Here is a 25567-nt window from a genome sequence, read left to right as displayed (position 1 = left end):
TCTTATCAAACGTAATGATTGCGCCCATTTGGCGGCGGCTGCTGCTGCTGCTGGTAGTTGCCGTACGGTGGCGCATACGGTCCAGGCTGTTGCGACTGCCCGTACGGCGTAGCGTACTGGCCCGGGTACCCCGGCTGGGCTTGGTAGCCTTGCTGCTGCTGCTGCTGTGGGTAGCCTTGTCGCTGCTGCGGGTAGCCTGGCTGTTGCGACTGCTGGGGGTAGCTCGGGTACCCTGGCTGTGCATAGCTACTCGACTGCTGCGGCGGGTACGACGGCGGTGGCGGCCCACCATACTGTTGGTTGCCGTACTGCGGTGGCTGCCCATACGGGCTGCTACCGGGATACTGGGGCGCCGGCGCATTGTACGTCGGGCCTCGCGCCGGCGGGTACGGGTTCGCCGGGTGGTGGTTGCCGTACGACGGTTGGTACGTTGGTGGCGACGGCGGCGGGGCGTTGGGCGTGAACGTTTGCGGCGCCCCGCCCGCGAGGCTGGCGGCATACGCCGCGTCGGCGGCCACTTGGTCGTTGCCCGAGACATGCACGCTTTGCTGGAGCTGCCGCGCCAACTGCGCGTCGCTGTCTGACAAGGCATCGGGGCGCGGCGCGTGCGCGAGGTTGAGCTCCATCTCGCGCTTCTCGAGGTCGCGCGCGGCGCAGTGGTCGGTCACGGTTTGCTCGAGCATCTGCAGCTTCTGTGACAGCTCGGCGTAAAACGCGCCGCCTTCGGTCGCATTCCCGAGCAGCTGTTCGTACAGATCCGCGGCGCGCTGGAGGTCCATGAGCGCTTGCTCGCGCTGGCGCGTAATCGGATCGGCCTGCCGGCCTTGCTTGAAGAGGTCGTTGCGCGCGGTGATGTCGCTCAGCAAGTCGGCTTGTTCCGAGAACGTGCCTTCAATGAGCGACCGCTTCTGCTCCAAGAGCGACCGCTTGGCGCTGAACGCGTCGTCGGCACCGGTGGCAACCACGTGGACCGGCACCGCAGCCTCGGCGGCGAGCTCGGCCTGCATCTCGTCCCGCTTCTGCAGGAGGACGCCCAGCGTCACCATGAGATTCGAGAGGATCGACGTGTCGACGGTCGCCGCGGTGGCATCGCGCTGAGGAATCTTGGCACTCAGCTCGGTCTGCGTCTCGCCGAGCATGAGCAGCTCGGGCTTGTTGAGCGACGAGGCAATCGCGAGGTCCGACTGCGCGGCTTCGCGAAGGAGCTTGTGGTACCGGTCGACGTCGCCGTAGAGACCCGGGTTGAGATTGGCCGACGGCGCGCGGTTCCATTGGGCGCCGTACGTGGCTTTCGCATCAAGGTCGTCCTGGGCTTCGTCCCGCAACAAGTTTTCAATGTGGCGCAGCTGCTCTTCGGCCATGGCTTTGGAGCGCTTGTTCTCCTCGAGGATGCGACCAATGGGCGCCGTGAGCCCGTTCGCTTGGCACGCTTCGATACGCTTCCAGAGCGTCTGGGGAAGCCCCGCGCCCTTCTCGAACGCTTCGACGGCGGCCGGCAGCCCGAGCACGGCGAGGTGCGACCGCGCTTGTTCGTTCTGCGACGCCACGGCCGCAGCCGAGGCGCTCACGAGGCTCTGGGCACTCGCGTCAAACTCGGTGATCTTTTGGCGCAGCCATGTGGGCACGAGGTCCTCAAAGAGGTCGGCGACTTTCTCCTTCTCGGGCAGCTGCGGCTTGACCATGGCGGCGGCCGAGAGCACCGGGAGGTCCGAGAGTCTCGGAATCGTCTCCATGTAGATCGTGTCGTTGTCCTTGCGCGCGTTCTGAAGACTCTCGACGATAATGGCCTTGAGCTGCCGCACCGACGCAGGCAACGACGGCGGTAGTCGCTTCTCGGTCGCGTGGCTAATGGCTTGGGCGCAGAGCGCGTCGGCGGTCGACAGGCGCGTAATCTCCTCGCCGTAGCCCGAGCCCTTCGCGAGCGCCACTTCTTTCGAGGCTTTCGCTTGCCAAAACTGCGCCGCGGCCTTCATGCACATGACTTGGAACTCAATGTGCACGGCCCAGAGACGGTCAATCGCCGACTTGGTCGTCGACGCGTTCGCGAAGTCGAGCGCCGAGACGTAGAACGCGACGGCTTGGGTCGCGAGCTTGGACTTGATGCCGTCCTTCATCTTGTCCTTGATCGACTTTTCGTAAAAGCACGCCTGGGCTTGCGCAAGCATGAGATTCACGAGCATCGAGAGACCATCGTTGCTCATGTCGACCGTGCGGGGGCCGGTCGTCGGCGACGATTGGATCGTGGCAAAGGCGCCGGCGGCCGCCATAAAGTGGTTGCAAGCGCCTTTGAGCCCATCGGTGGTGCTGCGGTCGCAGTTGACTGCGGCCTGCGACTCGAGCGCGCCGACGAGGAACATGACAGCGTCTCGCTCAAACGCAACCGCGTTTTGCGTCAGCTTTTGGCGCGGGCAGAACGAGTCGTACCACGTGAATGGGACTTTGACCGTCGTGTCGCCGATCGGGAACCGCGTCTCGAGGAGCTCGAGCTGCGCGTGGTAGCGCAAGAGCACGAGGCGGGACATGGGCGACGGCGTCCGGACGGCTTCGACGTCCTTGCGCATCTGGCTAAGCGCCGAGAGCGAGGCCGTGAACTTGTCGGCCTCGGCTTCCGAGTACTCCTTCGCGATGTAGCTGCGCAGCGGCTTGGCCATGTCCAGGGGCGACGTCTGCTTGAGCTGGACCGCCAGCATCGTCGTCGTCTGTTGCCGCAAATATAAAAAATGAGAGCGTTGATCTTTCGTGTCCAGCCAGAACCTACATTCTGGTCGCCAACACTCGCCGAACCCGTTGCATTATTTTGCAGCTGGTCTTTTTGCATACAAAACCACTGTTATAATTTGTGCAAACAAAAATACAAATATATTTGTATCTTGGAAAATGTATGCCGGGGTGGCAGCCAATCCGCGCTCGCACCACGCGTCCGGAAGAAGACTAAGAACACCGCGCTTTGGCGGCCGTACACTCTACAATCCGCAACCCCACGGACGCTTCAGTGCGCTTTCGCGCAATTTCGGATGTCGCTGGGGTCTTTTACAGAGTGTGGTGATGGTATGCGCACGATATGAAAACGTGCAGAGACGGATTGCGTGGCGAACAGAGGACCAGCACCCATAAGTCGCGTGCGAATAGACGCAGGCTGCCACGGGTCGCGCGTGCCAACCTGACAAACTCGATATGGACTCTGGAAGGCCGCGATCGGTTTCGGCAAGATCGCGTTTGGCCCTTCCGATGAACAACTCGTACGTGGCCGGCGCCGGCGCGTACGTCAAGGGCGACTTCGCCATTACGTCGACGGGCGTCGTCATGAAGGGTACAGGCCGCGCCTTCACGGTCAACCCGGCGGAGCTCGAGTGGGGCGACACGATCGGCCAAGGCGCCAGCGGCACCGTGCGGCGGTCCAGGCACACGCCCACGGGCACGATCCTAGCGCTCAAGCTCATCAACATGTTCGACAAGGCCAAGCGCGAGCAGCTCATGCGCGAGATCCACGCGCTCTTCGACTCGGAGGTACACTTCTGGCCATGAGCGATGATAGAACTTTGGCTTTGGTCTAGTGTCCGTGCCTCGTGACCTTTTACGGTGCGTTCCTCAAAGACAGCGCCGTCGCCTTGGCACTCGAGTACATGGACTGCGGGTCGCTTGAGAACGTTGTGCGCGGACATGGCGGCGGTGTGCCCGAGCCGGTCCTCGCCAACATCACGCTGCAACTCCTCATTGGACTCTCGTACCTCAAGTCCAAGAAGCGCGTGCATCGCGACATTAAGCCGTCCAACATCCTCCTCAACACCAACGGCGAGGCCAAGCTCACGGACTTTGGCATTGCGACCGAACTCTGCAACTCGATTGGTACGACTGGCATGTAACTTGGATGATCTCATGAGCACGGACTCAGCCATGTGCGGTACGTTTGTGGGCACCTTCAAGTACATGTCGCCCGAGCGCATCCGCCGCGATCCGTACAGGTACTCGAATTCGACGCCGCCGCGTTCTCTCACGTATCGCTAGCTACGCCTCGGACATTTGGAGCTTGGGGCTGGTCCTTATGGAGACGGCGACGGGCCAGTACCCGTACCACCAGCACAGGACGACGATCGAGGTCTGTGTGCCGACATTAGCGTAGTGATAACGGCGCTTCAGATGATCCAGAGCGTGCTGGAAGCGCCGCCGCCGCCCTTGTCGGAAGGTATGACCTCATCATGACACGGGATTGGGTTCGACTCTCTGTAGACGCCTACTCGCCAGCCTTTTGCGCCTTCTTGCACGACTGCTTGCGCACGTCGGTACGCCCAAGCGCTTCGAGGAGCATGTATGCAAGTCGACATGTAGGACAAGGACCGGAAGAGCGTGGACGAGCTCCTCGCCTCGCCATGGCTCGCGCAGTGGGGCGCAACGGGTACGACATTGCCCTTGCGGTTTCGGGGCTTGATACGTTGATACATTGTAGACCTCGACGCGGCCCAGCGCAACGTGCGAACGTGGATCCAAGCACAGCAGAACAACCACGACTGTTAGATGTTGTATTATGATACATGAGAAGATAAATAGTCCGTACATGGTGACGTCTACGAGGCCGCGTGCTGGACCACGGCGGCCGCGGCGGCCTGCAAGAGTGCCACGTAGTAGGACGTTTCGCCACCGACCGACGCGTCTTCGAGACCCATGGCCTCCATCGCATGCAGCTGCATGTACAGCAGCGGCAGCTGAGCATTCGATAAGACCGAGACCAGAATCGGGAGCACAATGTCGGCCGAGAGGCACAGCGATGACGTGACGCCGAGTGCGTCACCGACTTCGTCATGAAGCGTCGCGATCGCGGTCATGAGCGTCTGGAGCATGTCGTCCGGCAAAAGCACCGGGAGCTCTTCGATCGCGTCAATCGTTCGACACAGCGAGATCTCATCGTGGGCCACACCAACGTCGATGAGACCGACGTCGGTGAGCGAGAGCTGCCTCACGCTCTCAACGCTTGCATCAAACTGCCTTTGGTCTTGCGCTAGCGTGGTGACGGCAGGCGCGTAGAAGGCAGCCCCGAGTCGGCCGCACAGCAGTCGCCGCACAAGGCGCCGGAGCGTGTGGTCGACCGCCGACACGCCGTGCTCGGTCGCCAAGTGGGCGCAAATCTCGCGGTGGAGCGCCGTGAACGTAGCCCGGGGCACCACATGATGGCAAATGTCCTTGAACGCGGCAATGGCCGTGCGCTCGAGACGCAGTCCGACCTCGGTTTTGTAAAACTGCGACGTCACCAGCACCATCTCAAAGGCAAAGTCAAAGTTGGACGGGTCGTCGCTCGCATGGAAGGGGGTTGCCGTCGCCTGCAGTAGCAGCGACAAGCTCGAGACGTGCGCCGCGAGGTACGTGTCGTCCTGGAACGCGGCCTTGACGTCGTCGCTGCGGCGCGCGAACGCATCATCGGCCGACCGGCGGCGAAGCGACGTCGTGCCCGCGTGCTTCTTCACGTGCGCCGCAATCGCTTGCAGCCACGCCACTTGCCGCGACAACACTTGGTACAAAATGTCTGTGGCCAGCGCAGCTTCCCAGTTGGCGTCGTTGGCCGCGTCGAGGATCGCAAGCCCGCGCTTGTGCAGCGCGGCCTCGGCATGTGCACGGAGGCGGCGCAGGCTCGTCGTCGTAGCGCTCTTGCGCAGCCACGTTCCGCTCAAAAAGTCGGTGCGCGCGTCCCACTCGATCTGGTGCGTTCGCTTCTTGAGCGCTTTCGCCTCCTTCGCGACGCGGTCCGCGCGCGACTCGGTCGGGCTCGAGAAGGACGCGCTCATCTCGGACCGGTGCGGACTTAAGAGCGCCGAGAGCGTCGACGAGCGCGTGCTGAACGCATGCACGTTGCGCTGGTACGGAGTCCACGCTGCGACTGCGAACACCATCGCTTCGGCTTGTGACGAAGAAGCTCCGAGATGCTGCCAGGTGGTTTCGGCGTCCCTCCTGTGATTGGCCAGCAAAAATGGCCGAGGACGGACGACTTGGTCAAGTATTGCGATCTTCCGCTTCCCGCTCCACCGCCATTTCCAGGCCATCGACAATGACCTCATGAGCACAGGCCCGCCCATGCCTTCCCCTCCTCCATGTATCATCTTGGTCATCGTAGCACTGCCAAACTGCCGTCTGCAGGAGCTACGTACGCACACGAAGCTTCCTCGGCTGTGCAGTGTACAAGTATAGGGCCACGCGGGAGAGTCGCCATGCCGGCAACCGCGAATCGAGCGTACGGTATAAAACACGCAGAAGAGTCGCTTGCCATTACATGCATGTGCGTCAGAAACGCGCCGTCGTGACGATCGCGCTCGATTCGCACGCTGTCGATGTCCCGCGTTCCGCCGGATCGAGGGCGCTTCAAAGCGCTTGGAAGCGCTCGATTCGCCAAAGACAGCGCCATTGGAGCGTCGCGCGTCTTTTTTCATACGTCAACTGCGTGGATACAAAGACCGAGTGTAGATTAAAAGAACGGAATAAAAATCCTGAGCGAGGGGATAAAAAATAGCGCTGTGTGGTTTTTGTCTCTTCAAAAGGGAACGTCGCACGGGCCAAGCAACGTCGGCCGCCATAGAACCAGGTATGGCCATGTGCTCGGCCGCGCTCTGCTGCGCCATGCGCCCCGCCCCGCGACGAGAGGAGCGGGGGCGGTGTCATGCGGCGTCCTGCGCCTCCTGCGCAGAAGCTCATGGGCCCTTGTATGTGCTAGTCCCGCTCATGGCATCGTCGCAACGAGAGAGCTCGAGCCTTGAGCTCCGCGTCGGCAAGAAGTTTCGCCTCGGCCGCAAGATTGGCAGCGGCTCGTTTGGCGACATCTACCTCGGCACCAACATGACGTCGGGCGAAGAAGTCGCGATCAAACTCGAGTCGGTCAAGAGCAAGCACCCGCAGCTTCTCTACGAATCCAAGATCTACAAGATCCTCAACGGCGGCCGTACGCTACCTAGCTGATGGCGACAGCTTGATGGCTCATGCTCTCATCGTCTCTAGTCGGGATTCCCAACATTCGCTGGTTTGGCGTCGAAGGCGAGTACAACGTCATGGTCATCGACCTCCTCGGGCCGTCGCTCGAGGACCTCTTCAACTACTGCGGCCGGCGCTTCCAGCTCAAGACTGTGCTCATGATTGCAGACCAGCTCCTCTGCCGCATCGAGTACTGCCACTCGAAGAACTTTATCCATCGCGATCTCAAGCCCGACAACTTTCTCATTGGGCTCGGGAAGCGGGCGCAGATTGTGCACATTATCGACTTTGGCCTCGCGAAGAAGTACCGCGACCCGAAGACGCACCAGCACATCCCATACCGCGAGAACAAGAACCTCACGGGCACAGCCCGGTATGCGAGCATCAACACGCACGTGGGCATTGAGCAGTCGCGCCGCGACGACCTCGAGTCGCTCGGCTACGTCTTCATGTACTTCATCCGCGGCTCGCTGCCGTGGCAAGGCCTCCGTGCCAACACGAAGAAGCAAAAGTACGAAAAGATCATGGAAAAGAAGATGAACACGCCTGTCGACGTGCTCTGCCGCGGGTTCCCGACCGAGTTCCGCGCCTACTTTGAGTACTGCCGCGCGCTCCGCTTTGACGACAAGCCCGACTATGCATACCTCAAGCGCCTCTTCAAGGAGCTCTTCTTCCGGAAGGGGTACCAATTCGACGCGATGTTTGATTGGACCGTCCTCAACTTGGTACGTCGACAGGTTGACGCTGGTACAGGGTCTGATCAGTAATGTAGCAAAACGGCACGCCGACCGCCGGCACGCCCGTCGCGTCGCCCGCCCTCTTGCCGCCCAACCACATGTCGGGCGGCGGCGCCGGCGTCTTTTCCAGCGGCACGGGCAACGAGATGCTGCCGCCGCAGCACCAGCGCACCGACTCGCGCAACACGGGCAGAATATTTGACGAGAAGGACCCGAACGGCGAAGAGTACGTCTCGATGCCGCGCATGACGCCGACGTCGGGCACGCCATTGCGCCAAGACGGCATGGACATGCGCGGCGGGCCCATGCATGGGATGCCGCGCATGCACTCGTCCATGTCGATGGAGGCCAAGCCGCACGCGGCCCCCGTCCGCATGAACTCGTCGCCGATGATGGACGCCAAGCCACAGTCGCTTCTTCCGAACCGACAGCGCTACTAGGTCCAAATGGATGCGGCCACCTCCCTTTGTTCACCCCACATATAAGATAAGAACAAGTCCCCTGCTCGTGCTGAACGTAATACTGGATCAAGTAAGTGGTGTGCGCATGGTTGGATACGCCTTCCTTCGTCTGCTCTATGCACGTGGCGGTCAGCCGCGCTCCCTCGTAGCGTGCCAATGACAGGGTAGGCTGAATCGCATGATGATCCCGAACGGAAGGAAGGCGAGTCGCACGCACGAAGCGGCAGTCATCCCATCGGCACGACGAGCACGATACCCACGGGACTCGAGCGTCTAGCGGTCGAGCTGACGTGATTCGTTGGGCCAGCCGCAGCGTTGGCAAAGTGGCACTTGCATATACAAGGACGTACCAACCTTGCAATCGGATACCTTGGCACATATTACGTGTCACCTGCGACGGCCGAAACCATGATGGAGAATATTGTCTTGTAAAGAGATCTGACTCGCTGGACGCCGGTCTTGAGTTGCTTGGGTCTCTCCAACGCAAGCCGCTATGAAGGCCTCATGTGCACCCCCGCGTTCGCCTACTTGGTCGACGCATGACGTGCGTAGTAGCCGGCGGAAATGGACCGGCGCAGGACACACGCCATCGTGCGATTTGTACCGAGCGGCGCTGCTCCCATACGTCCGCTTTGTCTCTTGACCTATGGGACAGCGCAAGATCGTTCTTGAATCTGGGTTGCGAAACACAACACTACGAGCTACTCTGTCGTCCTACTTGTTGTCGCATGGAAAAAGGAACCAGGCCACTTGACGCGCTCTTCGCTCGGACGCAGCGTTCGCTCACCGTCGACGCTTGTTGTTGCACGACGCGCAGTACACACTACTCGAGCGGGCTGTGCGGTAGCAGTCCGCGCAACGACCCCAATCGTTACTCCGCCACCCGTCGCAAGGTGTCAGACGTCCAGGCCCCTTGCGACGGGTGGCGGAGTGTCAATGGGGGTCGTTGCGCGGTGGCTACGCAAGCTGGTGGGTGCTGCGACGACTGTCGTTGGTCGGGCGGTCGTCGAGGGCGGTGGCGTTGGTCGAGTTGGCGAGAAAGGCCCACGACTCGTCACCGTCGCTGTCGTCCCTGCTGCTAGGCGAGCGTCCAACCGGCAACCGCAAAGTGGTTTGTGTGACCACGCAAGAAACGGTGACGTGGCGCCGTGTCTTGGAATGAACGCCTGACGTGATTGGCCAAATAAACGCAAGAAGATCGCTGCCGACCGCGGATTGGCGGGATCCGACGTTGAAGCAGACGGCGTTTTGGACCCACTCGTGTAGTTCGACACCCCCGGGTGGGTCGGAATGGTTTTTGCCAACTTCAACGTCTGGTCGACGCGCCGGTCAACGCGTTGTCGGCCACGGTCGTCATGCACATGGCTCCACCTCTGCGCTTGCTCGCAACTGCCGCTGAGCCATGGAGCGGACGACGCTCGCGTCGGTTTGGCACCGCTACTTGAGCTACTCGCAACGCACCGAGATCACTCCCCAGACGGTGATCGGGCGATGTGCCACCGCCGTCTTTGCCTGCGGCCAGGCTCGCATGTCACCAGCTTGGCCATTGTCGGCACAAATGGCGAGGTCATTAGCATGGCGCACTTGGCGGTGGGATCACAAATACGATCGAGCCCTTGCTCGACGACGACAAGCGACCTGTCACCACTGTTGTCCTTCTTCGCCCACCTCTGCACGAGCTCGACCCTGTCGTCGCCGCTCCGAGGACCAGCTGCCATCGATGCACGCGCCAACTATTTTGTACGATGCAAGTTCTCTTGTATTCACCACATGCGGATTGGTGACTACAAAGCGACGCTGCCACGTCTCCTGAAAACGCCAGCATTCTCGCAGGTAGAGCCAAGCGAGGGGAGCGCTGCGTGGTGCGCGTCGAGGTGCTCGATGAGTTTGGCGTTCTTCATAAGTCGCGGCTGCTGCTGCAGAATATACCGCCGCGCCACCGTTGACTTGGTAGCATTGTGCGGCGTGTGCGGCATCGGTGCAAACTGCCGGGGCACGAGCACGCGATCGGTCGCCTCGACTGGCGTCGGCGCGAGGTTGTAGATGCGCACGCCGTGGCTTTGGTAGTCGGCCAAGCGCGACGCGTGACGGTACACGGCCGTGCGCGGTAATCGCTCCTCATCTACGCCTCCTTCGACGAGCTGCTCATCACCGGGGATATCTACCGTATTGAACGTGCAGCGTCGCGGCGCGGCTCACATGATATTGCATGCGGTCGATCTCTTCCTGGAGCAGGTTGAACTTGATGAGCTTTCGCTGCCGCGCGATGTTCTCGTCCGAGAGATGGTTGATCGCAATCTGAAAGACGTCCTATACATCCATGCACATATTGTCTTATTGCAAACAGACAACATTGTCATTACGTGCTTGGCACGCACGTCGTCGTACTTGTCGGCCAAGGTCGTGTCCTACGCCGGAGGATATGTCCTTCTGTGTGCATTGCTGGAACGCACCAGCGTCTGCATCAACCGCTCAAGCTCTACATGCCGAAGTCGTTGATCTGCCGAGCACAATGCGACACTGCTGCCAATGTACCTTCGTACGACTTGGGACCAGGCACGGGAACTTTAGGGCGCCTCGACTTGGTTAGGATCATGGACCGGACGCGCTGCCGTCGACGCCGCGGCGTGTCCATGTTGGAGAGGCGCTCGTACGCGGGTTCCTACACGTAGCACCTACCATGAACCAACGGCTGGCGTGCAACGCTGCCACCGCAGGCCGGCGCGCGGCCGCTTTCGCGTCGACGTCGAGGGTCTCGTCGTCGTCGCTGTCACCGTCTTTGGCGTTCAAAAACATTTCGAGGTTCGAGAGCTTGTGGCGAATGCTCATCTACACGTCTCTTGTTGACGTGCCTTGAGGTACCTTTATACCTTTTGCTCGGCGAGGTCCTTCTCGGCAGCGTCCAGAAGCAGGTGCGCGCCATCGTTGGACGAGAGCACAAAGCGGGCTTTGAGCGGCCCATCGCGCGGACGCCCCGCCGGCCGCGCATCTGCAGGCGCACGGCGATGCACCATGCAAAGGACTAATTATAGCTCGCGAGTAATGAAGTCGAAAAATACATAGCATTGAGAGAAAGGACAGCGCCTTCTTAGACGACCGACATGTTGAGCATCTTGGTGTCGGCGACCTTGCGCCCGCACATGGCGCAGATACCTATGCAGCATGAGGCCCCTGGTGTGGCAAGCACTCGCACCTTTCTTGTACGCGCAGTCCTGGCAGTAGTGGGCGTTCTGCGCGACCTTGGACTTGCAGATGCGGCAGGCGCGGCTCATGGGCGTGAAGCGGTGCTTCTTCCCGAGCGCAGCGTTCGTCGCGAGCTTGCGGCCGCCGTCCTTGCCGCCCATCGTGTTGCGGGCGCCGTCCTTCCACTTGTCGGGCACGATGAGCTTCGAGAGCTTCTCTTCGCACTTGCCGCAGACCATGGCGCTTCGACTCTGCGGGCCATTGGCCGAAATATGCGGAATTATTGACCAATCACCGATGTTCTTCGATTCGCTGCGGATTGGCTCATATGTAGCCAATGGCAAGCCGGCTGCAGGTTTTGCCGCAAATTCCAGCATGGAGGTGGTCGAGCTTGCCGCCGACGTGTCCACGCCGTCCACCATCGATGCGACGCTGGCCGACAGCGTCAGCCAAGCAGCGCGACGCATGCAGAAGATATTGTCTTCTCCGCCTACGTGTGCAAGGTACGCGGTGGCATGCATCGAGCTCGCCTCATGGCCGTCTAGTCGCTGGACTTTGGCCAGCCGCATCCGGGCAACATCTCCGAGTCGGGTGCGCCTCGCTGCCCATATGCGATCCCTATCGAGTGATCTAACTGCGATGGTCTAGCGCTCTTGGCAACAGCGCCGCTGCCACCATGTGACTACAACCGGGATGCGTTCCCCGACGACCTCGTCAACCAAGGCAAACTCACGAGGTCGTCGACCTTCGCCGCCGCATTCGGGCTCATGGTCATGCATTCTGTAGTCTGCAGCTCGAAGGGATTCTGTATGCGTGCATGCAGCACCAAAAGATCCTGCCGACGGGCGAACGCTGCGGCTTCTTCCTCGGGGTACATACCACTGCAACTTGGTCGAGTCTTACGTAGTATTCCGATAGGATGGCACGGGCGTGGGCAAAGGACGGCAGCTCGCGGGTATCATTTTTGACAACCTCTGCCGCGGGCGCAAGAAGCACCTCTGGTTCAGCGTCTCGAACGACCTCCGGGTCGACGCCGAGCGTGACCTCCGCGACATTGGCTGCCACGTCGCCGTCATCGACGGGTGCCAGCAACGTACGCCTTCTCTTGAAAACTGCATGCAGTTCAATCAGCGTGTTTGTAGTCGACAAGGCCAGTTCGAAAGGCTTTGGGCAGAGCAGTGGCAGCAAGCAAGGCGTGCTCTATAGTACGTACTCGACGCTCACGTCCAACTTGGCGCACCCAACAAAGTCGCGCCTCGCGCAGATCGTCGCGTGGTGCGGCGACAACTTTGAGGGCTGCATCCTCTTCGACGAGTGCCACAAGGCCAAGCACGGCGACTTGAGCATGAAGGACGCGACGGCCTCCAAGGTCGCCCAGGCGGTCGCCAAAATCCAAGAGCTTCTACCTCGCGCGCGCGTCGTCTACTGCAGTGCGACCGGTGTCGGCGGCATCGAGCACATGGCGTACATGGGTCGGCTCGGTGCGATTTTTCTGCCTTTTCTTATTTTTTTCTGAGGCGACCGGTAGGCTTATGGGGACCGCGGACGGCTTTTGCGGGGTTTAGTGACTTTCTGTACACGATTCAAAACAAGGGCATGGGAGCGATGGAGATGCTTGCGATTGAAATGAAGCTCCAAGGTTGCAGGCACCCGTCGAGGCGCAGTTTAAATGTACAATGGTGTAGGCAAGTACCTCTCGCGGGGCCTGAGCTACGAAGGCGCCGAGTTTCGTGTCGAGACGGTCGTCTTGGACGACGCCCAGGAAGCCATGTACGACCGCTCGGTGCAGTTCTGGACGATGCTCATGGGCTGTTTCCACCGCGCGTGCGCCATTACGCGCACGAGTGGCGACGTCATGAAGACGTTTTGGGGCTGTCACCAGCGCTTCTTCCGACAGCTCTGCATGGCGCTCAAGGTACCACGAGAGAGACGCTTCTACAGGTGATTGATGACGATGACGTAGGTGCCGTTCATCGTCCAGTGCGTGCGAGAGAGTCTCGCCCTCGGCCAGTGCGCGGTCATAGGCCTCCAGACGACGGGCGAGGCCAGCATGGAGCGGTCGGTCGCGGCCAGCCTTGCCACCGACAAGACGCTGTCGCACACCCTCGTCTCGCTTCTCGAGCGCATCCTCGTCGACTTTATCGAGCTCCATTTTCCCACCAAAGTGCAGTTGGCGGCATCCGGCATGAGTGCGTCGTACGACATTAGCATGATTGACGCGGCGCTTGCCGGTGACGCCAATAGCCAGATGGAGCGGCTCCCAGACGGGTCTCTCCAAAGCGTCCTCTGTGTCGAGATGCGTACGATGCTGCTTCGCCAAGTGCTCGAGCTGCAGCTCCCGCCCAACCCGCTCGACCACCTCATTGATGCCCTTGGCGGTGTCGCAGCAGTGGCCGAGCTCACGGGCCGCCGCCTCCATGTCGTGCGCAACGCCCGCGGCAACTTTGAGACCAAGCCGCGCGGCGTCCACCTCGACAAGGTCAACATGGCCGAGCGGCAAGCGTTCATGGACGGCACCAAGCTCGTCGCGATCATCTCGGATGCTGCGAGCACTGGCATCTCGCTGCACGCCGACCGTCGCTGCCGAAACCAGCGCCGGCGCATCCACATCACCCTCGAGCTCCCGTGGAGCGCAGTACGTGCCTGTTCTATCCATCTTTCAAAGTATCAAGTCAGGACTAGGACAAGGCGATCCAGCAGCTCGGGCGCACGCACCGCTCCAACCAGTCGTGTGCGCCGTCGTACGCACTCGTGACAACCAACTGCGGTGGTGAAAACCGGTGCGCGATCCGAATGATTTCGCCGACAACTGTGGACATGTTGTCCTCGTCCTCTTAGGTTTGTCGCCAGTGTCGCCAAGAAAATGCTGACCATGGGGGCGCTCACCAAGGGCGACCGGCGCGCGGGCAGCGGTCAGGACTTTTCAGGCTACCATTTCGAGACCAAGTATGGCTTCCAAGCGCTGCGGGAGCTTCTCAAAGTCGCGGGAACGCCGACGCTGGTCGAAGGCGTCGACGGCGATGCTTTACTGGCGCAGACGCCGTTCGTGTCGTCGTTGGGGCAGCTCCAGCTGGTCTTTGCCAACTGCCTCAAGCAGATTGGACTGCTTCCGCCGCCGACCACGTGCGCGGTCAAGCTTTTCCTTAACCGTCTCCTCGGGCTGACGCCCATGCACCAGAACGCGCTGTTTTGTACTTTGAAAATGCCTCCAGGCCGTGATCGCCAAGGCGACGCAGGAGGGCAAGTACGACGAGGGCTACGACGACATCAAAGGCCGGAAGGGCCAGCTCCAGCGTCAGTCGCGCCTTAGTCCGACGGTCCAGCACTCGCACGTTGAGGTCGACCGCGGCATCTCGTTCGAAGAAGCGACGGCGCTGCTTGCGTCGTCGGTCGCCGCCGGGTACAGTGCGAGCTTTTACATCAGCGACGCCAAGTTCTATGGCGAGTACCTCTTCATGCTCATGCTTGTGAACGCGACCAAGACGTCGTGCTGCGTCGTGCGGCCCAATACGGGCTACATGTACTTTGACCGGTCCAAGCTCGACGACATGCGGTACACGACGACAACTTGTCTGTTTTTCGAACGACAATCATATGGATATGCGACATTAGAGACAAGTATGCCGCGATTGCGCCGGCCGCGGCCGAGAAGGGCTGGCGACGTATCTTTGATGAGAGCTGCGTGCGCTGCGTGCACTGGAACGGGTGCAAGGCCGGCTTGACGTGCCGCGTCGGCATGCGCATGATGCAGTACCACGTGCTCACGGGCTCGGTGCTTCCGATTTGGAAGCTGCTCGAAGCTGTGCTCTTGTCGTCGCCGGACGTGTCGCCGTCGTCGCAGCTCCGCATCGTACGCATTGCGCTGACCAACCACCCGACGCAGTCCAAGCTTGTGGGCTTAAGCTTCCCGGTTGAGCTCATCGGACAGCTCCACGTCGAGCTCACGCGACTCGCGTCTGGCCACTCGCTGCTTGCTGTCGAAGCCCCGAGCCCCGTCGACTGCAAGGCGCGCGACCGCCTCATGCAGCCCGAGCGCACGCTCTTGAGTTACTTTGGTGCGGAGCCGACGCCCAAGCGGCACAAACCCGAAACGTCGACAAAACCGAGCAACACTGCGACGGTCGCGGTCCAGCCCCGCAAGACGAGTGCGACGCCCCACGCATCCGCGATCGCTGCGTTCTTCGCGCCCAAGACCGTCGCGCCCAAGACCGTCGCGCCAGCGCTTCTGACGCCGCCAAGTCGCCCGGTTGCCGAGTGCATTGATTTAGTTAGCGATGATGACGACATGTAACATCGCATAGGTCGGCGGCGGTCGTCGTCGTCGAGACTTGAGTGTCAGGGAATTCAAATCCTATATTTTGTTGGAAAACATTGTCTTGAATCCCACGTACAAGTCGTCCGTTGCACAGACAGCTCCAGTCATTGTAGGATTCCCGTGCTTACATGTCTCTCGTCGAGCTAAAAGAACGATTGTTCGAGGAGCTCAAAGCGGATCGTGGCTTTGAGGTGGTTGAAAATCGTCGGGAACGCCATGAGGTCGGTCGGGTTGCTCTCGACCCAGAGCGCGTCAAACATCGTGAAGACTTGGCCTACGGTTATCATAAGACAATATTTTCCAACACCAAAAATGTACAAAAGAACTCGTGGAGCTCGTCCACGTGAACGTCCTTGTCGTAGAAGCGTGCGTCCAGCAGACGGTCGTTGATGAGTTCGACGAGGAAGCTACGACGCTTGAGACTCATGGGATCATGGATCCTCGTAGGCGTACTTGGTGATGTTGATGCCCGTGATGGCGAACGGGTACCACTGCGTCGGGTGGTTGGAGTGCACGAGCGCGCTAAGGCTACGCATTGTGGACGCTCGGCTACGGCGAGGTCACGTACCTTCTCGCTTCTTCCGGGTACTTGGACGTGTAGTAGAGAAGCTGGTGCAGCGAGAGGACACCCATGCTCCTGCACACCCTTGGTCAAAGACTCGGTGTTAAGACGAGTTGCGTACCGAAAATCAGTCATGGGGTCCGTGCCCTGGAAGCCAATCTCGCCCCACTCCTTCGTGAGGCGGCCGCCCGTGCGACGGACGTCGGGCTTGAGGTTGCGCCACAGCTCTTCCAGCATGGCCTGCGCAACGTCATGAGCCGGCACGACATGCGAGGAAGAGAGGACCTCGTGGGCGTCGTTGGTCGAGTCGTACGACTCGTCCTTGAGCGCAAAGACCTTGGCATACACGTTGTTGACGGCGAGGAACGTCTTGAACGACTGCCGCAAGTTGGCCTCGGCGCTAGCCATCGAGGTCGAGATGAGGCGTGGAGGAGACGGCGTGTATTGCGACCGTACATGAGGCTCTTGCTCAAGTCGATCTTCTTGGTGCGCGCGAGCGCCTCGAGCGCCGCGTCCGTCTACATCAACGCCGTGGAATGATGAATCATCGTGCAGGCGGCGGAATACCTCGAAAGGCTTGAAGCCAAAGATCGCCATCTGCGTGTCCTTGAGCGACTCGTCAAGGGCGATGGACGTGCGCAGTCGCACAAGCATCGAGCGCACGTCGTCCGCGGGCTTGGCCACAATGCGCTCGAGCTCAGTCTGGCCAAAGAAGACGCCGACTGTCGCCCATGTGAGCAGGAGGAGGAGGATGGGCGATCGTACGTACAGAAGAAGTTGGTCACCGCGCGGAAGAAGCGCGTCCAGATCGAGAGGTGGGCTTGCGCCAGCTTGGTCACGCGGAGGGCAGCATCCATGGTTGACTACTTCTTGCCACCGGCGGAATCACAAAGATGAGGCCGTGACAACGCTGTGATTACGTCGGCTTTTTATTTTCGGCACAGTATGCCACGTCGAGTGCCGGCATGTCGGTCGCGACCGTGCACAGCAGGCGAGATCGTAGTACGGCATTGAAGCGTCGTGCAGTCGCCAGTGCAGTGTCCAGTCATTACAAGGGAATAATTATTCCCGTGAGTCATAAGCACCGCGCCCGTGGCCCCTTTCTTCTGCCCAGTGTATCCCATCGCCCCCATCAACGTGGCACATGCCGAAAATAATTTCGTTCCGGATACCACCGGTCGCGATCTTTGAGCAACAGGCGTGGGGCCAAGGACTAGGTAGACGCCACGGCGTCGCGCGGTCGCGGTACCTGCATGCTCTATGCAACCGTCATAACGAGCCAGCGTCATGACGCCAAGCGCGTTCATGGACACTCAGAGTCCGGTGGGTCTGGACGTTTACGCTGGACGGTCGCGATCTACAGTGCAGCATGCTGCTGCCGACCGCATTTCGCCCAATACGATGGCCTGCCACGCGTCGCCGCTGCGGTCTCCATGCAGCTGGCGTCATGGAGAAGCGTTCGCCGTAGTATGTACCTCGGCAGCCGTCGTCCATGACCCGGCAGGCTCCCGCGGCCATGGCGCTGGTGCTGGTGCTGCTCGCTACGTCACTGGTCAAATCCAAGTCGCCGGGTGTTTTATCCCAGCATACATCAATACAATGCAACCATGTCAGTCTATCTTGTGCATTGTATGGTATTTTATAAAAAGAAGTGGTCCCGTTTTTAAATACGTGGAGTTTTTTTGTCGACGCCATTCCAGCACGTGGGCGAGAATCCATTTTCGCCCCTTGGACGACCATGGTGTTGACGGGGAAGCAGCGCGAGGACATGTAGGTGGCAGGAGGGCCAGTCAAGACGAGCTCATCGTGGGCACGCACATGCTAGGCACCAGGCCGTGCTCGAGTACCTCACGAGCCTCGGCGCGCAGTTTGCGACGTCTGCGGCCGCGTTCCAGCAAGACGCGGGCCTCACGCCAACGATCACGATGGATCCAAACAAGACGGGTCTTCTCGAGAAGAAGTGGACATCGGTCGTGCGCCTCCAGCGAAAGGTCATGGAGCTCGAGACCAAGATCCAGCAGCTCGAAGACGACGCCAAGCTCGGCAATGTCGTGAGTCGGCGCGACGTGACCGGCGCCAACCGCGACGCTGCACTCTTGCCGCGCGCGCCGCCCAAGTACTCGATGTCAGGCCACCGCAGCCCGATCACGTGCGTCCTCTTCCACCCCGTCTTTAGCGTCATCGTCACGTCCAGCGAAGACGCGACCATCAAGGTAGGACAAGATCGCACCCTTCGCACGCTCATGGTTGTAGGTCTGGGACTTTGAGACCGGTGACTTTGAACGCACGTTAAAGGGCCACACGAATGCAGTGCAGTGCGTGGCCTTTAACCCTGCGGGCTCGATCCTCGGTACGCATCGACTACAATGCATTCGCCTCCAATGCATGCCTCGTAGCCTCGTCGTCGGCGGACCTCATGATCAAGCTCTGGGATTTCACATCGGACGGCTCGTACGAGTGCAAGAAGACGCTGCGCGGCCATGACCACAACGTGTGCTGCGTCACGTTTGCGCCATCGGGCGACCACCTCTTTTCCTGCTCGCGCGACACGACCATCAAGGTATCAACCGCGAAAATGACATGCGATCGACGCTACGAACAACTAGATCTGGGAGGTCGAGAGCGGCTACTGCATACAAACGCTCAACGGGCACGCGGACTGGGTGCGCACGATCTGCGTCACGGACGACGGCCAGTACCTCGCGAGCGGCGGCAACGACCGGTCGATCTTTCTCTGGGACCTCGCGACCTTCAAGCCGATCCAGAGCATGCGGGAGCACGAGCACGTGGTGGAGACCGTCGCCTTTGCGCGCCAAGCGCAGCACGCGACCATTGACACCATCCACGGCAAAAAGGTTTGTTCCGACATGAATACCGACCGTGGTCCATATTGATAAGTTGATACGGTAGGTGCTCGAGACGACGGGGCAGTCGGGCGCAGGCGTCCGCTATTTATTGTCGGGCTCGCGCGACCGCACGGTGCGGCTCTGGGAAGCGTTCTCGGGTCTCCAGCTCATGAACTTTGTACGTGTGTTTTTTCTTTGTATCAAGTTTGTCGTATCAAGAGGGACTGATGATCGTGCAGGTGAGTCACGACAACTGGGTGCGCAGCGTGCGCTTCCACTGGAGCGGCAAGTACGCGATCAGCGCATCCGAAGACAAGACGATTCGTCTCTTTGACATGGAGGTACAACTTGTCACGCAACGAACGTTCGGTGAAATTGCCATTGTAGACGGGCCGCTGTGTGCGCACGCTCAAGGACGCGCACAACCACTTTCTCACGACGCTCGACGTGCATCCGTCGCTGCCACTGCTCGTGACGGGCAGCATCGACAAGCTCATCAACGTATGGGAGTGCGTCTAATATCCTCGTCTCGATCTACTATCTTTTCCATGCCTTTTGGCGTCTTTTTCAGATTTTTGCGTGTATTTTCCAGGGTTTTCAGGGGGTTTCAAACGTTAGATGCCCTTGTTGTACGTAAAGTGCGTCACGCGCTCGCCCTTGGAGTTGGTCAAGCTCTGGTACTGCGGCTCGAGGTCGGTCGCGGCAATCGTGCCATACTGCGGGAAGAGCGCGATCGCGGCGGGGAAGGCGCCCCAGATGCACAACGTCACGACACCTACACATATCGTGGTCAGCCTCGTTCTTTCATCAAGGAGCAGCCTCCTACTGATTTCGGTCACGACACGCCCAATGCGGTTCTTCGGCAGCGCGTTGACCTTCTTCATGGCCTCGAGGATGAACGGCGGGAAGAGCAAGACTAGCGATAAGATATATGAGACACGCGACTTTGCACATTCGTTTTGTACTTGGCATGGGCAGCGCGACGCGCGTCATGGCGACCTGCGTCAACGACTGCTTGCCCGCGTTCTGCGACCGGCCACGGGCGACGCCTTCGTCATCCATGACGTCAATGCCGTCGCTAGCAAGCCAAGCACCGTTAGTTCCCGAGAATGGATATCGTGCTGCGTACGTGAGCTCCTTGAGGCGCATAAAGACAGCGTTGCCGGCACCGGCGGCCGCGACCGCGACAAAAGGCACTGTCTAGAAGCGGTGCGTGAGCGATGCAGACAGAGGGACGTTGTACCCGCGCGAGGGCGAGGCGGGCCGACGCGCCAAGGAACGACGCGTGCTCGACGGCCTTGCCGAGACCCACGGACGCGCCGCACGAGATGAGCACGGCCGACGCATACGCCTCTACACACGAGGCATGAGCGTCGTGGCATGTCCATGAACGTACTCGCAATCGCCGTCGTGTCGTCGACGCCGCTGGCGTTGCGGTTGGCGTAGTTGAAACCCGCGTTGTAGCTCTGGTTGATCCACTGCCAAAAGATCGTGTTGAAGAGCTAGGTGACTGCAATATGAGCCTCGACGAAGCCTCCAGAGAGACGCACCGTGGGCGGCGCGAGCACCATGCCAGAGCAGATCGGGATGTTCACGGGCACAAAGGCGGGCATGCGGAAAAGCAGCGGCAGCTTCTCGCCGGTCTGCGGGTGAAAGACCGTCTCGCAGACTACACGCACGTGAGCAAGACGGCGAGAGGCCGCGTATGCGTACTGCGACGGGCGTCCCAGAGCTCTGCGTTCGTGACCGAGCCCTTGGGCAGGACGCCGCTCTTGTAGCCGTCGATGATGGCCTTGGACGCGTCAATCGTCTTGTCCGAGACGAAGAACGACCTAGAGAAAGGACTGGTGCGCACCGCTTTGTACAGTTGGTAGCGACGTACGAGGGCGCGACGAGCTCGGAAAAGTGCTTCCAGCGGCCATAGTACGTCGACTGGTCGTAGCGCGGAGCGTCGAGCGTGAAGGGCGGGGCGTCGGCCATGGCGTGCGTTCGTCCGTGGAAATTTGCGTTTGGCGTCCGTCCAGCGCCAAGATCCCTAGAAAGTACGGGTGGCTCTCCAAGATACGATTTTTTTATCTTGTAATGGCTGGGGCGAGGAGCGGTCGCGCAGCTGCGTGCACGGCCTGGTACTACGTCGTCATGGACTCTAGCACGAGGTCAAGGTCGTCCTCGGTATGATTCGGAGGCGGAGACGTCATGCGTCCGTGTCTTGTACCTCGCGGTGAGCATCCCGTCGCGGAAGACCTGTCTCACAGCGTAGCACTCGCCCGCAACTTCAACCCGGACATCAGTACGGCGCACGGCTGCAATGGGTTCACGCTGGATGGTTCGTGGACTGCAATTCGGGACTCGCAGGCGCCGTTGTGCCAAAGGACATCTTAGTGAAGACCGACACGATGACAACATCCAAAACGGCGTTCTTAGTACGCAACTTATGGTGACGGCTTAGACGTAGCTCGGCCACGTCGACGTCGGCGCGGCGGCAGCGTCTTGCTGCGGGATGCCCACGTAGCCGGCGCGGCGCTGCTGCGTGCGCAGGGCCACAAAGGCCGTGACGCAGACAGCACCGACGGCGGCGACGGCCATCGCATCCAAGGACGACGGACCCCACGACGTCGTGAGGCGGTTGCCATAGACCGCCGACATGTCGAGCGTCTCGTACGCGTTGAGACTCACGAGCTTGGTGTTCAGCTTGGCAGCGACGCGCGCCGATTGGCACACCGAGTCGGACTCGCGCGTCGCGCACTCGAGACCCGCCTCGTAGTAGGCCAGCGAGATGTGCGCCGAGAGGTCCGAGAGCGACGCCGTGATGGCGGCAAAGCCATCCGCCGACGCGTTCGTAAACGTCGTCGCGTTGATGGCAGCCGTCGTGTTGATGGCAGCCGTCGCGTTGACAACAGCCGTCGCGTTCGTCACAAGCACGATGTGCGTCGCGTTGGAAGGAGTGGCGGTCGCGTTGGCCGCCACGAGCGCCGACTTGTCGACGCTCAGGCCCTTGGACGCGACATGAGGAGCATTGGTGGTCTCGACCGCTTCCATGGGCTTGGCTTCTTTTGTCGGCTTGGCTTCCTTTGTCGGCTTGGCTTCCTTCGTGGACTTGGGCTCGGCAGCTTCTTTGCCTTCCTTGGGCTTTTCTTCTTCTTTGCCCTTGGACTTGACCTCCTTGCCCTTGGACTTATCGCCCTTGGGCTTCTCCTCTTCTTCTTCCTCTTCCTTGCCCTTGGTCTTGCTTTCCTTGGGCTTCTCTTCTTCCTCGCCCTTGCCCTTGGTCTTGCCTTCCTTGGGGTGCTTGGGCTTCTCTTCCTCTTCCTCACCCTTGGACTTGGGCTTGACCTCCTTGCCCTTGCCCTTGCCTTCCTTGGGCTTCTCTTCTTCCTCTTCTTCTTCCTTGCCCTTACCCTTGGGCTTGGACTTGTCCTTGCCTTCCTTCGAGTGCTTGGACTCTTCTTCCTCGTCCTTGCCCTTACCCTTGGGCTTCTTCTCCTCCTTGTCATCGTCATCGTCATCGTCGTCCTTCGACTTCTTTTCCTTCTTCTCCTTCTTGTCATCATCGTCATCGTCATCATCGTCATCGTCGTCCTTGTGCTTCTTGCCCTTGGACTTCTTCTCCTTCTCGTCATCGTCATCGTCATCGTCATCGTCGTCATCGTCGTCCTTGTGCTTCTTGCCCTTGGACTTCTTCTCCTTCTTGTCATCATCGTCATCGTCGTCATCGTCGTCCTTGTGCTTCTTGTGCTTCTTGTCCGACTTGGGCGTGAGCGAGAACGAGTTGGCGTAGCCCACGACGCTCTTGACGTGCTTGCCCTTCTTGTTGGTGTAGCGCTGCGTCCAGCCGCCGCCGACAACACCCGAGACGACGAGGTCGCCGTCCCGCGCGCAGCGGCGAATGGCCTTGTGGAGGTCGTCAACAACCCGGTCCGCGTGCTTGGGCACGTGGAAGGTCTCCATCTTGCCCTTGAAGCGCTTCCCGGCATACAGCACACCCGAAAGCTCAATGTCATCGCCGACGACGACCGCGGCCTTGGCACCGCCCACGTACTTGTCGCCGTGACGACCGCGGGGCGCGTAGAAGCCGCTGCCGCCGCCAATCGCGTGCACGAGGCGTTCCTTGCCGCAGTGGACGCTGAATTCGGCATGGGACCCGCCGTCCAGCGACTCGAAATCGCGCTGCGCAACGCAGTCGTCTTCGGGGCGCCACTCGAGCGGCGTCGCCTGCGTGAGGCTCGACGCCGCCGACGCCGGCGCATCGACAAAGCTCTCGAGCACGTGGAACGCCTTGTGCGCCGAGAGGTCGCCGCACGACTCGCTCCACTCGCGGCCGTCCGTGCGGACTGCAAAGGACGCGTCCGTCTCGAGCTTGGCGCCCGCGATGCGCGAGGCCCACGACGCCACGTCAGCGACGAACGCGTCCGTGTCCTTGTGCAGCAGCTTGACGTACTTGTCCATGGACGTCGGCGACGTCCACTTGGCGTCACCGACCGTCAAGTGGTCCGCCGCGTGCGTTGCCGCAAGCGCCGTCATGACCAACGAGCCGACAGCCTTCATGATGTGCAGTGCCGGAAAAAAGCAAAAATGCAAATCGGAATCGAGCTTGCACTTTGTATGCCCACGTTGCCGGTGCCATGTCATCGCTCCTGGCCGAACGTCGCATGTCGCAGATGGCGCTTGGTATTCCCTTAGAAAGTATATACACTGTACAGCCAGGGGTACACTATTATGTATCCCTGAAGCGCTTTGGTGAGGTCGTACGAGGCAGCGGCCGCACGCTGGACGACCATCAGTCCCAGCGACACGCAGCTTGAAGCGCAAGATGATGATCTGCAGCAATACCGGGCACATATTAATATCTAAAGCGCATACAACGGACGTACGCGGTCGCGTCAACAACAGTGCGAGCATGGGAAAAAGAGTGTCGACGGCGCATCGATGCACCGAATCGCACTCTGCAATCAACTCCAACAACCAAGCTGCCGGTCGGAGTGCTAGCTTACCGGTACGAGCGCGACGCATCGAATGCTGTTGGTGCTTGCATCGATTGCGAGCGCCGTCAGACATACTGGATAGGCGAATTACATGGGTGGGTTGTCGAGAACCGCGTGCGAGGAAACGTCCGGTCAGGGCGAAGCAGCCAGAATTCAGCTCGATGAGCCCAGCACCGGCGCCAGGCAGCCCCAAGTGCGACGAGAAAGCTGATCGGCGGCAACTATAAAAGGCAATTGTACCAGGTAGAGGCCGACACGACGCTGCGATTGGTGGACAGCATGGATGTCAAAAAGATTGCTGGGCCGTTGCTCGGCACCGCAGTTGCTTCTAGCATCTTCAGCAGCAGTGCGTGCGAGTTCAGTACCAGCTAGGAGCTAGTGTATGGTGAAAGGCTTCGGTGTGCGTGGTCAACGAGTAGCTCCGTCACGTCAAACCACCCGAGGTCGGTGTGCGCGCCGGACGAATCTGGTTCCACTTCAGATTCCGGTGCCACACCAGCCATTCGCGCATGTCATTGGCTGTAAATCGAGCTCATGAGCCCATGGGATTGGCTACTCAAAAATTGCGAGCACCAATGGCATCATGCGGCTTGGGACGACCGCCGACAGCAGCATGGCCTGCCGCTTCGACGTCGACGGCAACTACATTGGCGCACCACCACCGACGCCGGCGCCAGGAGCGCTGCCGTCGGTCGAAGACCTTCTGTGTACACCGTCGTACTTTGTCGCCAAGTACGCGCGTCTCGCCCACGAAGCACAGGTGCTCCTCGCGGTCGCCGACGCTGGCGCCGCGCTGGACGTGCTCTTTGGGTACACCACGGAGCAGGTCGCCGACTACAAGCGCTGCTACGCGCTAGCACAGGCTGCGAAAGGACGCATTGCAGACACGTTTTGCGTGCCTGAGTACGTCATGCGGGCGACGGCCCTCGACAAAGTGGAGGCGAATCTGCGACTGCTGGATACGCGGGTCCGCGCCGAGCTCGCAACGCTCGATGCGCTGCGCGAGAAGCTGCAGGCACTTGCCGATATGAACCACAACGTCGCGCAGCAGCTTGAGATTGCGGGCGCGCACAGCCTCGCGGACGCCAAGGGCCATTTGTACGTCTCTATGTGAATGACAGCATCTTCGGTCCCAACTGACATGCAAACGTAGGGCGACGATCGAGACCATTCTTCTCGAGCGCCTCGAGATGCTAGTGAGCGGCAAGATCCCGCTCGTGCATTTCTTTGGGGATGCGTGCTGGCCAGCGTTCGCGACCGGACTCGCGTAGGCTGCAAGTTGGTCCTTTTTCTGCCAGCTGACCAAGGTCTTGTAGGTCGCACCCAGCCCAAGAGAACAATTTTCAGGAGAGCAGCGACGTTGCAGAGACAGAGTTCCACGCCAAAGCGCCCGACCACCTCCCGCCGTCCTCTCTGTCGTCGATCTCGAGCATGACGCCAAACGCACCCCGCGAAGACGACGCTAGCAGCGGCTCGATGACGGTCATGTCGGGCTCGGAAAGTCTGGAGTGAGATAATTCATATACATATCAA

General features: G+C 60.3%; 12 protein-coding genes across 12 annotated transcripts; 5 read left to right on the top strand and 7 right to left on the bottom strand.

Moving 5' to 3' along the window:
- Positions 1-5: 5 nt before the first annotated feature.
- Positions 6-2690, bottom strand: SPRG_22075 (hypothetical protein; the record flags this gene model as incomplete). Its single annotated transcript, XM_012339949.1, has 1 exon — positions 6-2690. One exon carries the CDS (start codon positions 2688-2690, stop codon positions 6-8), a length of 2685 nt encoding a protein of 894 aa, XP_012195339.1.
- A 523-nt stretch (positions 2691-3213) lies between these two features.
- SPRG_01438 (STE/STE7 protein kinase) lies at positions 3214-4558 on the top strand. The gene is made up of 8 exons (XM_012339651.1): positions 3214-3507; positions 3555-3846; positions 3893-3962; positions 4006-4096; positions 4138-4183; positions 4228-4280; positions 4327-4393; positions 4445-4558. Exons 1-8 carry the CDS (start codon positions 3229-3231, stop codon positions 4510-4512), a joined length of 966 nt encoding a protein of 321 aa, XP_012195041.1. The 5' UTR covers positions 3214-3228; the 3' UTR covers positions 4513-4558.
- A 4-nt stretch (positions 4559-4562) lies between these two features.
- On the bottom strand, positions 4563-5879 carry SPRG_22074 (hypothetical protein; the record flags this gene model as incomplete). Its single annotated transcript, XM_012339948.1, has 1 exon — positions 4563-5879. One exon carries the CDS (start codon positions 5877-5879, stop codon positions 4563-4565), a length of 1317 nt encoding a protein of 438 aa, XP_012195338.1.
- Positions 5880-6501: 622 nt separating this feature from the next.
- On the top strand, positions 6502-8231 carry SPRG_01437 (CK1/CK1/CK1-D protein kinase). Its single transcript, XM_012339650.1, has 4 exons — positions 6502-6565; positions 6695-6919; positions 6976-7673; positions 7721-8231. Exons 2-4 carry the CDS (start codon positions 6703-6705, stop codon positions 8123-8125), a joined length of 1320 nt encoding a protein of 439 aa, XP_012195040.1. The 5' UTR covers positions 6502-6565; positions 6695-6702; the 3' UTR covers positions 8126-8231.
- An 872-nt stretch (positions 8232-9103) lies between these two features.
- Positions 9104-11160, bottom strand: SPRG_19079 (hypothetical protein; the record flags this gene model as incomplete). The annotated part of the gene is made up of 8 exons (XM_012339885.1): positions 9104-9224; positions 10076-10268; positions 10312-10456; positions 10510-10554; positions 10600-10625; positions 10682-10808; positions 10859-10975; positions 11017-11160. The coding sequence occupies 8 exons, from the start codon at positions 11158-11160 to the stop codon at positions 9104-9106; spliced, it is 918 nt and encodes a 305-aa protein (XP_012195275.1).
- Positions 11161-11189: 29 nt separating this feature from the next.
- Positions 11190-11588, bottom strand: SPRG_01436 (cysteine-rich PDZ-binding protein). Its single transcript, XM_012339649.1, has 2 exons — positions 11340-11588; positions 11190-11299 (listed from the first exon to the last, which is right to left on the bottom strand). The coding sequence occupies exons 1-2, from the start codon at positions 11566-11568 to the stop codon at positions 11235-11237; spliced, it is 294 nt and encodes a 97-aa protein (XP_012195039.1). The 5' UTR covers positions 11569-11588; the 3' UTR covers positions 11190-11234.
- Positions 11589-12146: 558 nt separating this feature from the next.
- SPRG_19078 (hypothetical protein) lies at positions 12147-15620 on the top strand (the record flags this gene model as incomplete). Its single annotated transcript, XM_012339884.1, has 10 exons — positions 12147-12200; positions 12248-12411; positions 12452-12810; positions 12858-12968; positions 13015-13244; positions 13293-13964; positions 14012-14109; positions 14168-14459; positions 14542-14882; positions 14942-15620. 10 exons carry the CDS (start codon positions 12147-12149, stop codon positions 15618-15620), a joined length of 3000 nt encoding a protein of 999 aa, XP_012195274.1.
- Positions 15621-15787: 167 nt separating this feature from the next.
- Positions 15788-17063, bottom strand: SPRG_19077 (hypothetical protein; the record flags this gene model as incomplete). Its single annotated transcript, XM_012339883.1, has 9 exons — positions 15788-15918; positions 15963-16051; positions 16098-16166; positions 16213-16281; positions 16328-16446; positions 16492-16606; positions 16663-16724; positions 16774-16928; positions 16976-17063. The coding sequence occupies 9 exons, from the start codon at positions 17061-17063 to the stop codon at positions 15788-15790; spliced, it is 897 nt and encodes a 298-aa protein (XP_012195273.1).
- An 881-nt stretch (positions 17064-17944) lies between these two features.
- SPRG_19076 (hypothetical protein) lies at positions 17945-19571 on the top strand (the record flags this gene model as incomplete). Its single annotated transcript, XM_012339882.1, has 8 exons — positions 17945-17976; positions 18032-18419; positions 18460-18556; positions 18603-18766; positions 18813-19061; positions 19126-19230; positions 19292-19393; positions 19440-19571. The coding sequence occupies 8 exons, from the start codon at positions 17945-17947 to the stop codon at positions 19569-19571; spliced, it is 1269 nt and encodes a 422-aa protein (XP_012195272.1).
- Positions 19572-19610: 39 nt separating this feature from the next.
- SPRG_01435 (hypothetical protein) lies at positions 19611-21078 on the bottom strand. Its single transcript, XM_012339648.1, has 9 exons — positions 20935-21078; positions 20766-20884; positions 20603-20721; positions 20449-20554; positions 20296-20405; positions 20182-20252; positions 20018-20130; positions 19879-19968; positions 19611-19827 (listed from the first exon to the last, which is right to left on the bottom strand). The coding sequence occupies exons 1-9, from the start codon at positions 21030-21032 to the stop codon at positions 19667-19669; spliced, it is 987 nt and encodes a 328-aa protein (XP_012195038.1). The 5' UTR covers positions 21033-21078; the 3' UTR covers positions 19611-19666.
- A 419-nt stretch (positions 21079-21497) lies between these two features.
- SPRG_19075 (hypothetical protein) lies at positions 21498-23597 on the bottom strand (the record flags this gene model as incomplete). Its single annotated transcript, XM_012339881.1, has 1 exon — positions 21498-23597. The coding sequence occupies one exon, from the start codon at positions 23595-23597 to the stop codon at positions 21498-21500; it is 2100 nt and encodes a 699-aa protein (XP_012195271.1).
- Positions 23598-24647: 1050 nt separating this feature from the next.
- Positions 24648-25546, top strand: SPRG_19074 (hypothetical protein; the record flags this gene model as incomplete). The annotated part of the gene is made up of 3 exons (XM_012339880.1): positions 24648-25132; positions 25188-25301; positions 25351-25546. The coding sequence occupies 3 exons, from the start codon at positions 24648-24650 to the stop codon at positions 25544-25546; spliced, it is 795 nt and encodes a 264-aa protein (XP_012195270.1).
- Between the last annotated feature and the right edge of the window lie 21 nt (positions 25547-25567).

This window comes from Saprolegnia parasitica, assembly GCF_000151545.1.
Source record: "Saprolegnia parasitica CBS 223.65 unplaced genomic scaffold supercont2.3, whole genome shotgun sequence".
Classification (NCBI taxonomy): Eukaryota; Oomycota; class Saprolegniomycetes; order Saprolegniales; family Saprolegniaceae; genus Saprolegnia; species Saprolegnia parasitica.
This window is presented reverse-complemented; position numbering and strand designations above follow the sequence as displayed.